The 10,916-nt window shown below is 40.7% G+C and overlaps 1 protein-coding gene across 1 annotated transcript; it reads left to right on the forward strand.

Moving 5' to 3' along the window:
• The first annotated feature begins 1,120 nt into the window (after positions 1 to 1,120).
• Positions 1,121 to 8,356, forward strand: golga5 (golgin A5). The gene is made up of 13 exons (XM_085342792.1): positions 1,121 to 1,270; positions 3,447 to 4,094; positions 5,472 to 5,669; positions 5,766 to 5,985; positions 6,082 to 6,205; positions 6,301 to 6,504; positions 6,629 to 6,799; positions 6,889 to 7,017; positions 7,111 to 7,209; positions 7,335 to 7,554; positions 7,679 to 7,778; positions 7,875 to 7,938; positions 8,056 to 8,356. Exons 2-13 carry the CDS (start codon positions 3,455 to 3,457, stop codon positions 8,131 to 8,133), a joined length of 2,247 nt encoding a protein of 748 aa, XP_085198918.1. The 5' UTR covers positions 1,121 to 1,270; positions 3,447 to 3,454; the 3' UTR covers positions 8,134 to 8,356.
• Positions 8,357 to 10,916: the final 2,560 nt, after the last annotated feature.

Below are 10,916 nucleotides of genomic sequence, written 5' to 3' on the forward strand. Positions count from 1 at the left end.
TACGAAGAAGCACAGAAACAGCTGAACCATACCGCATCCAATGTAATGGAAATAATATTACAGCATATGCCTGTGTGGCTGTCAGTGGAACCGGGTCACTAGTTGTTACTGATGATGTGACTGCTGATAGAAGTAGCAGGATGAAATGTACAGTCTACAGACCTATATTCTCTGCTCAGATTCAGCCAAATACTCCCAAACTCATTGAACAGTGCTTCATAGTGCAAATGGATAATAGCTCAAAGGGACTCTCCACCAATTGGTCTTAGAACTGAAGAAGCTTCTCAGTTGAGAGGTGAAACGTCTTGAAGAAACATAAAGAAGTCCAGAGGCTTTTCTTTCCAAGCTCCTTAGACTACTATGACCTGGATGACTGAGAACCTTCACAGGCAACCCATACAGCTGCATACAGCAAAAAAAATTAAAAACTGAATACGGAAAGTGTCACAAGGACTGGAAGGTGACAGTAGTAAAGGGTTAGCAGAACATCTACTTGGCAACGTCCATGTGTTCCATAATTAAGGTTAGTGGACTAAAGCAAACAAACAAACAAGCAATTATTTTTTAATATCTTAAATACTTTTGGTCTTCTGAAAATGAGGTACAATCTACAAAATTGATAAAACTTTTGGTAAACCCCTTGAAATAAAACTGAAAGTCTGCACTTCAATAATATCTCGATTGTCTTAACAAAATAAAGTACTCTGGCCATAGTCTGTAATTTATTTCTTATTTTTTATTTTATAGTAGTTTTCCCAGTGTTTAGCTTCATTTGTTTCAAACGGCAAGCTTTTATCCAAAGATGAGTACTTTATATGTGTTTATCCGAATATTAATTAAAATAGGATCATATTTAAACTTAAAAACTATGTTTAATTTTCTTTAAAAAATACAGTAAACAACTTACCAGTTGGTCAGGTCTTCTCCTCCGCCTCCTTCTTCTTAGTATTATTGTTGCTGTTGTTGTTGTTCTCCATTAATTTATTTTTATTTACAGTAAAGTAAAGTCCTTAACAGAGGTGAGTTCTGCGCTTTGGAAACACCGTTGGTTAATTTTCGATCAGGCTTTTCTCAGGGCGCTCTGTTGTCGGGTCCTTATTTGCAGCGCTTCCTGGTCCACGTATTGAGAGGATCACCAACATCCTCCTTGACAGATGATGATATTTGACTTTGTTTTCCAAGCAGTTTTATTCTTTCACTCTGATCTGTTTAACCTCGGCGGCAGCCAGGTGACTGGAGACACCCTGAGACTGATACCTCTTGTCAAACGGTACCTTTAAATGTTTCCTTTAACAGCCAGCTAGCCTGTTAGCCGCAGCACTGATGGAGTTGATCCTGAACAACTGTGTTTACATCGTTTTACGATAACGTTAGAGTTAAAACACAACCAATAACCCCCCATTTGTTCATTTACGTTTTATAAAAAAAAAGCGTGGTGTCGTTAAAAATTATAGCTGATTAAATTTCGCTGCTTAGTTTTTTGTTATAGCATGCTAGCTGTGCAGCATTTGTCGCAGGGACCGTTTTAGTCCTGAGTCGAACTTGAGAGGCTGCTCACAAAGCTGGAAGAGTCCCAACTTTAACTGTCTACAATTTGTTGCTGCGATCCTGTTTATTTAATATGGATCAATTCGCAGTTTTTCTTCCCATCTAGCTCGGTCCTGTCTAGTTTCAATGCTATCCTCAGAATGCATTTATTGCCACATTTATTTTGGACAATATGCACTTGGATTAAAAAAAACAAAACCCAAAACTGCCTGCATTTGCTTTGTTGGATCAGTAGTGCCTACTAGAGGGCAACAGGTCAAACAGCAAGTGCCCAGGGTGAGAGCTGTTTTGACCCTCTTGAGTGGATTCTTGCTTTTGCAGTTGCTTTGAGAAAGGGAAGAGCACAGGCATTGATCTTTTCTGTTGTCTTTATAACCCTGTGGATAACATGTATAGCTGCTGCAAAGCAGTTGGCATATTGCAGTGTTACCAAAAGTAGTTTCTCATCCGTGACAGTTATTCTTCAGGAACCTTATTAAGCGAATGCGCCACTGAGCTGTCTTACCTGCAGCTGTTGTGTTAGCAGACCAGGTGAGGTTGTCAGCAATAAAGGTTCTGAGAAACCCTCTCTACACAGCCTTTGTTGACAGCCAGGGGGAGGGGGTTTGCTCTGCTCTTCCTGTAGTCTACAGGAAGACATCAGAGTAGAATTATAGATCTAATGAAGGAGGGCATACAGTGGTGTGATGTAACAGAGGAGACTGTTAGGCTACGTTCATACTGCAGGCGGAAGCGCATCAAATCCGACTTTTTTGACCCTATGCGACCCATATGCGATCATGGTATGACAGTGTGAACAGCACAAATCCGACCTGGGTCACTTTCGCATGTGATACTGAATCCGATACATATCTGATGTTTTAGAAAGCGACTGCTGTTTTAATGGTCATGTCGGAGCAGTCCCAGACTGACCGAACGTTACGAGAACTTCGGTCACAAGTCGATGACCTAACAGAAGCTCTCTCAGCCAAAGACGGTCAGCTTGCAGTCCTAAAAATCAGACCGGCAGACATTAAATCTGTCTTTTACGTCACTGAACAAGACAGACGCCAATTATCAGCGCCCGAGAAGACAATGTGAACGCTTCCTGGCCATCCAGTGTAGATGTTAGTGAAACTGTTGGGAAGACAACGTTGGAGAAATGTGAACATTTTATTTGTACTGTATAATCTGCAGATTCTGACAGAAATCTGCAACTATCCTTTGAAGCACCGCTCCTCTCTAAAACAGCAATAAGGATAATTATTAGGCCATATGTAAATAATAAAATAACTTTATAACTTAAAGCAAAATTGGGAAATGTAAAGTCCAAAACAAGTCTTTATATTAAGGTCCATCAGTCAAACAATACTGTTTGGTCTGGGTCTAAACAGAGCGCGTTGTGTGTGACATCTTCTTTTGCCCATGCGGGCCGCTTTGAGGGTTCACACTAGAGCGTGTTTGCTGTCACATTTTATTTGTAGTGTGAACAAGCAGACCAAAAAAATCGGATTTGATCAAAAAATCGGAATTGGGCATTAAGACTTGCAGTGTGAACGTAGCCTTAGAGAAAGAGGGGGATGAAGGCAGAAGATCTGCTATGGTTACCTGGGCTGATAGTAGCCACACCAGAAGTAGCTCTGTCATGCACAGGTACAGTTAGGCAGTGTATCCTGAGCTTTCGAAACTGAAGGCCTCACTGGATGGTATCTCAGTGGTGATAATGATGAGGGGAGGTGAAATGCTATTTACAGTTAAACTGCGTGTCTAGATTTAGCGTCTGTCATTGACATAGTGACCGTTACTCCACCACTGACCTTCCTTATGTTGTTAAATAGAAATCCAAGAACTTGGAAAGTAAATAAATATATTATCCGTCAAATAAATCTTTACATGTTGCTGTTTGTCTCTATCGCTAGGTTGCAAAATGTCTTGGTTTACTGACTTGGCTGGGAAAGCTGAAGACTTCCTTAATAAAGTGGACCAGGGAGCTGCTACTGCCCTGAGTAAAGGCCAGGAAAAATCCTCCTCCTTCTCAATAGCCTATGGAGAAGAATCCACTGCTAAAACGGACTACAACTCTGCAGGTTACAAGACCAACCCAGCTGTGACACATCATACCTATGCATCCTCTCATGATGCCCAGGGCTACATCTCTGCTGCAGCTGGCAACATCAAGAAATCTAATGCAACCATGCTGGCTGGGTCTGCCAACGTGACCAGTACACCCTTGGGCTCTGGTAGCAGCGCCCCCAACACTGGCAAGACTTCATCTGGGTTTGTGAGGCCCAAAAAGAGTGAGCAGAATGTGGACGATGACATGCTCTTTGATTTTCTGAATAGCTCTGAGCCTCAAGTCAGCAATCGGAGAGATTCAAGAAAGGACCTTGTAAAAGTGGTAGAGGCCCAAAACCCAACATTTCCCGCTTCCACCACTTCTCATACAACCCCATCAGTCCCCTCCACACCCCCTTCCACCCGGGGTGTATCAAGAGCTTCAAGCATGAGCTCATTATCTGCTCACAGCATCAAAACAGAGGAGAACTCTGCTAAAGAGCAAGGCCAAGGTATGAGCAAAGCCAACAGCGCACTGTCTGACTAATTAACAACACTCAAACATTTTATAAACAATAAACTTTATTCACAGGAGAAGAAAATTTCAGCTTACAGTTAAGACACTTTTTTTTTTAACTTCTTCTTCACCTTTATTGGCGCATCAGTGCATTTTTGTCACATTACTTCTACTGATAGGCTCTCATGACTATGAGAGAAAAATTATGTGCAGGTGCACATGAAAGCAGCCTTTGTTTAAATAAATCAGTGATAGCATGCTCTAATTTGCAAAGATTTAAAGAGTACAGTGAAAATGGAGTGAATAAACACATGAAAAGGAACTAATAATTAGTCACTTGGTAAGATAAAAGTTACCTTCAAGAACATTCTGGTTTGTAATTGCATATTGAAATAGTCAATTGCTTGAAGGGATAAAAATATTTTACAACAAAATAAAGGTCTTTAAAGAAAGTGAATGAAAACCAGTGACTACTGTGCCACAGTCATAACTCAGCTTTTTCTATATGAAACCCAGTAAAAACAAGAATCAATGTTTTTATTAGTAAATCTTTGGTTGAAGAGCTGAAATTAATTAAGGGGGTTTAAGAATGGAGTCAGAGGTGTACTTACAGATAGTCTCCATAATCTCTCATAAGCTCTTGATAACTTGTTTGCTTTCAAAGCTAATTTCAAGTTATGTGGTTCTTGCAATTTAGAAAGACTTGCTGTTGGATTTCAGTGGCTGAGTAAAGAATATTATTAATACAGTACAGAACTGTAGCATCTGAATAAAGATGGATGGTATATTTTCTTATAGAGAGAGGGTGCAATATTGTTAATATGAACCACATGGGACCTAATACTGAACCTTGTGGGACTCCTTTTTAAAATGGTAAATTTACCACGCCCCACTAAAGAATTAACCCACTTGGTGTCCAAAACTTGACAGGGAACCTTAAAGTACAATGGTATGAAATAAGATAATTTTATATTAATGCTTTATTATGCCAGTTTGTTGCTGTTTAGAAGTATAACATAAGAGCTACCACACTTATATCTGTAAATGCTGTTTTCTCTTTACTCTTGTAACTGTCCAAGCCAGTTCGAGCCCCGGCTTGGACAGTCTCGGTCGTTGTGTCCTTGGGCAAGACACTTCACCCGTTGCCTACTGGTGGTGGTCAGAGGGCCCGGTGGCGCCAGTGTCCGGCAGCCTCGCCTCTGTCAGTGCGCCCCAGGGTGGCTGTGACTACAATGTAGCTTGCCATCACCAGTGTGTGAATGTGTGTGTGAATGGGTGGATGACTGGATATGTAAAGCGCTTTGGGGTCCTTAGGGACTAGTAAAGCGCTATATAAATACAGGCCATTTACCATTTTGCCTGGCCACCACAGATACACCTGAGAGTTCAGACTCAAGCTTGGCTGTCCCTCTGGAGTCCAGCAGGCAAGAGCCTCCTCCACCAACAGAAGAACCACAGAACCAGATCCTGTCCAGCCTGCGTCTAGAGAACCAGTTGCTGCGCAGTGAGGTGGCCTCCCTGAATCAAGAGATGGCTTCAGTTATCCAGAGAGCAAAAGACTTACAAGATGGTTAGCAAAAAAAAGCCAATACTGAAACCCGAAAATGGCACACATTCACCTGGCTACACCTCTTCCTATGATTTAATTTGTTTTTTTCTCTCTTAGAGCTAAACCAGGCCCGTCTACGTGCAGACAAATGGAACTCGGAGCAGTCCCAGACTGACCGAACGTTACGAGAACTTCGGTCACAAGTCGATGACCTAACAGAAGCTCTCTCAGCCAAAGACGGTCAGCTTGCAGTCCTAAAATTCAGACTCGATGAAGCCGATCAGCTTCTAAAATCCCGCAGTGCTGCATTAGAGGAGGCACAGAAGGAAAAGTCAAAGTATGCTTTTGGAGCCAAAGTCTTAAATAGAAATTACACTAAACTTATAAAGAACTGATTTAGATAGCATTTTCTTGTCTTGTTTGATTTTTTTAGAATTATGCAAGACCACACAGAAGGGAACAGCATGCAGTCCCAAGCTCTGGAAACCTTACAGGAGAGGCTGCGAGAGGCTGAACTGGCGCTCAGAAGAGAACAGGACAGCTACCGGCAGATGCAGGTGCACATGATGCCATTCATTTTCTGTATTTACAACGGTTAAATATAGACTGGTCATATGGAAATGATGAGACTTAACTCTCTGTTCTTGTGTAGACTGAATATGCTGGCCGGCTCTCTAAATTGGAGGCCGAGAGGCAAACCCTTGCAGAAACAGTGACTGCAGCTGAGCGGCGAGCAGCAGAGGAGAAGTTCAAGGTCGACGACTTCCAACACCAATTAAAAAGTGCCAAAGCTGCAGCTGAGTCTGCCAAGCAAGAGTTACAAGACTATAAGCAAAAAGCTTCACGCATCCTACAAGTAAGGCTTGTGGAGGCTCTCCCGAAAAATGATTTCATTGAAAGCTTTACCCTGGAGTAAAGTGGAGTAAATCTCATTATTATATGTTTGAACTTTTATTTAATACTTTTAAATGTTTGTTTAGTCCAAAGAGAAGTTGATCAGCAGTCTGAAGGAGGGATCTGGTCTAGACACCCTGGACGGCAGTGGGACCATGGCTCTGGAGCTTGAGGAGCTACGTCATGAAAAGGACCTGCAGAGGGAGGAGATCCATAAACTGCAGGGGCAAGTTCTCACTCTGAGGACTGAAATACAGGTGAGATACTATATGCAGTAGGAAAAAGCAAAATTACTTACTAGCGAGAGAGGCCAGTAATTCAGTGGAGGTTGAATTTTTGCTTACAGGATTTGGAGAATCAGGCGCTGGCAGAGGCAGAGACGTGGAGGGAGCAGCAGGCGCAGTTACAGGAGCAGCAGACCTTACAGAACAGAGCAAAGCAGGAGGTAGAGGCTGAGGTGGAGCGCTACAAACAGGTAAAAGAGAGTTACAATAATAATAATAGGCTAAAAATGATAAAAGCTGTGCACAAGCTGTTGTTTTGACTAACTTAATCTTTGTGCCTATAGGAGCTTCAGTACCTTGAGGAAGAGCACCATCGAGCCAAAACCACTCTGCAGAGTCGAATCAAAGACAGAGAAGATGAAATCCAAAAACTCAGGAACCAGGTCAGTACCTTAAAGTTATACAAAAAAATTGAGGAGTCTCCTTCCCAGATCAGAACTTAGGGAACATTTGCTTTGTGTCTATTAAAACCACTGAATAATAATGTCTGATGAATTTCCTTTTGCAGTTGACCAACAAGACACTCAGCAACAGCCAAACAGAGCTGGAGAACCGGCTCCACCAGCTGACGGAGACACTGATCCAGAAGCAGACAATGGTGGAAGCTCTTGGCACGGAAAAAAACTCCCTCGTCTTTCAGCTGGAGCGCTTGGAGCAGCAGCTGAAGAATACTCAGGGAGGACAAAGTGGAGGGCCGGCAATCAACATGAGCGGTTTAGAGGGAGCAGGTAGGAGAAGCTGTCATTTTCTTTTTGTTTTGGTAAATGAGACCTGTTTTGAACAGTTGTTTTATTTAAAAAAAACCCTAATATATAATATATGCATTTACATTTCTCTGTTTTGGACTGTCAGGGGCAAGACAAAGAAACACACCTGTGCTCTTCAGTGACCAGGACAGTCCAGGAGTGTATGGAAAAGTACGTAAGGCAGCCAGCACAATTGACCGCTTCAGGTAAGCTTTCACTGTTCACCGTTTTACTGTGCAACAGTTCCATTGTTTTACAAGTGAAAAACTGTTCACTGTGACCAATACTTTTATTTCTAACAGCATAAGACTGGGAATCTTTCTGAGGCGCTACCCAATGGCCAGAGTTTTTGTCATCCTGTACATGGTCAGTGTTAGTATTGAAATGATATGAACCCTTTGTTCAATGAGAGAGTGCTCAGTAGCTGGTAAAGTGGTCTGTAACATCTGTAGTTTATTCATGATCTTTTTTCTTTCTTTGCAGGCGGTACTGCACCTGTGGGTCATGATTGTTCTTCTGACCTACACACCAGAAATGCATGGTCGTCCTGATGGAAGATAGAAGGCCTGAGTTTTATGGTTGGGTATTTAAAGATGTTTTCATTGGCCTTTAATGTAAGGAAGCTGCTGGAATATGGGCTCTGGGACCTCTCCCTGTTTTGCACAAATATGCTATGAATTAAAAGACATTTCCTCTAATTTCTTCTATATTGTTTCCAAATCAAGATGGTTAGCATTGAGTTTTAAAGTAATTACAGAGTGATATTGTCTCGGTGGTCTCTTAAATGGACATGAATCAAAAACTGTGTTGGTTTCAGAATTCTGAGAGATTGTATTTAACACTATGTACAAAAAATAATCTTTTAATAAATGAATTAGAAGGAAAAACAGAGACTGGCTCTTCTCTGTCACATTGTTTGAGCCACAAAGCAACAGAAATGGAACCTTCACAGATCTTCTGCACAACACTCAGTTTAAAAGTATTTGAGGATTGAATACGATACGTTCAGATGAACAGAATCAAAATTCTGCGGGCTATGAAGAACACAATGGATGAACAGAAGGATGATGTGATAACACGGTTTGACAAACAAGTATTTTCACACCAAAAAGATGGTTTCCAAAGAGTTGTTAGCTGAAAACTCAGCATATCCTGACTTGGTGAGCAATGTATCCTTAAAAAGTTTGACAAAACTGCAGACAAACGGTATCTGAAGGTCATGTCCTTCAGAAACAGGAAAGACGGCAAAGACCTGGCACAAGACCAGACAAATGGTTGCAGTGGAAGGGTGGGTGTCAAGAAATCATTTGGAGAAGGGTAAACAAGGAGAAAGTCTGAGATACGCCAAATTAAGGAAGAACTGGACTGAAAATTTGTGGCAACAGGTCTAATAGAGTGATGAATCCAGAAGTGAAGTTTTTGGTCGAAATCATCATTGTTGTGCACCACAAGCAAAGAGTGAGGTACAACAGTGCCCATAAACAGAGTGGAGGCTCACACAGAGTGTTGTGGTTTGGAGCTCCACTTCATTCAGTGGTGTTGAGGATCTTGTTACAGTTGATGGAATTTTGAATACAGAAAAGTACAGTCACATTTTGAACCACCATGCCACCATCTGGAAAGCATCTGATAAGCAGCGACTTCATATTTCAGCATGACAATGATCCCAAACACACTGCCAGTGTAAGAGCATACCTGGATAGGAAAACACATAGTGGAACCCTATCAGACATAGACTGGCTTTCCCACAGCCTGGGCATCAACATTATTGAAGCAGTGTGGGATCATCTTTAAACAGAATGGAGCAAAAGGCTGTCCACATCCAAAAAAGGGTTTTGACTGTCCTTCAAGAAGTCTGGAGAACTGAAGACTGTCTGAAGAAATTATAATAAAGCTTGCCTAAGACACTTCAGGCTGTTTTGAAGAATAAAGGTGATCAGACCAAATACTGAGTTTCAAGCTCTGCTTATCCCTTATAAATTGTTTTTCGATATGTTTGCATGCATTTCGATAAAGCTCTTTCTCAAAATACTGAGTGGAAGATATAAGCACTGTAATAAACTAACTTATTGCTTATTTGACAATAATTAATCAACTATCTTAATAATATTTTCCATTTTATGAAAAGAAGATATAGTAGTAGTCAGTGATGGGAATAATGGCGTTACTTTTTTCAGTAATGAGTAATCTAACTAATTACTATTTCTATCGTTACAACGCCGTTACCGTTACTAACAAGAAAATTCGGTGCGGTCGCGTTACTATTTTTCAACAAACAGACGGTTGAAGCTGTGCTCAGCTTACCGCATCTTACCGCATCAGTTGTACGGAAGTAGCTGTAAGTAATCTGGGGCTACACCTTTAAGCAGCTGCGCGCGACCAATCAAAAATGATATGGCAATACGACATTTGGTTATTTAGGAAGAGAGATTTGTGACGTTTAGCTTGTTTATAGTGTGTAGTTAATGTGTTGTCTTGTGTAGTTAGTGTGTAGTGTTGTGGATAGTTTTGTGTTGTGTGTTAGAACAATGAGGTGACTGCTGTCTCCAGGTAGAAACAGGAGTGATACACCTGCTGCTGTCAGACCTGCAGGTATCAGGCTGTGATGTTCTCCTTTATAGTGGACAGAAATATTTGGAGTGGCACAAATAATTTGTGTGGCATCTTATTGAATGCAGAACACCTGATTGTTATGTAAATAGTTTGAAATGGTTAAAAAAAGGGTAAAAGGTAAATGGCTGCAAATAACTTTGTTTGTTTTGCAAAACTTGTGTATATGATTTTAAAATTTACAATTTATATTTACATTTAAAGTTATGAAATATTATTCAATCAACGTTAAATGTTTTTTATCTGATTTTAGATCAATTGTGTTAATACAGTATGCCAAAATGAAAACATAACTGTAAATCCAGACACGTGAGGTTGTGCTGAAAAGGATGATACCAAACAAGGCAAAGTAAATAGTTTTTAAAGGTGAAATGTAGAGGAAACATCAAAAGTAGTTAAAAATGGCCAATTAAACATTTTCTTAAAGTAACGCAATAGTTACTTTTTAAGTAATTAATTACTTTTAGAAACTTGTAACTCAGTTACTAACTCAGTTACTTTTTTGAAGAAGTAACTAGTTACTATAATTAATTACTTTTTCAAAGTAACTTGCCCAACACTGGTAGTAGTATAATGTATTTTGTGGAATTTACACCATTTATAATAAACTATTTAAATGGAACTGCAACGCTTGGTGTTCTTCGGGACTTGAACGCACCTTCAGTGTGTTGGTCCTCCAGTATCCCACAATGCACCGCTGTCGTGTGCGGTGTCCACGTCAAACTTGACACCCT

The sequence above is a fragment of the Diplotaxodon limnothrissa genome, linkage group LG19, assembly GCF_057381915.1.
Source record: "Diplotaxodon limnothrissa isolate DT_005_m linkage group LG19, D_limnothrissa_male_GT1.1, whole genome shotgun sequence".
NCBI lineage: Eukaryota > Metazoa > Chordata > Actinopteri > Cichliformes > Cichlidae > Diplotaxodon > Diplotaxodon limnothrissa.

Bases quoted from the DNA above. Each gene is read 5' to 3' on its own strand.
- golga5 (XM_085342792.1), top strand. From the start codon at position 3,455: ATGTCTTGGTTTACTGACTTGGCTGGGAAAGCTGAAGACTTCCTTAAT. The intron at 5,986-6,081 runs GTATGCTTTTGG...TGATTTTTTTAG, and splicing joins GCACAGAAGGAAAAGTCAAA to AATTATGCAAGACCACACAG. The intron at 6,206-6,300 runs GTGCACATGATG...GTTCTTGTGTAG, and splicing joins ACAGCTACCGGCAGATGCAG to ACTGAATATGCTGGCCGGCT.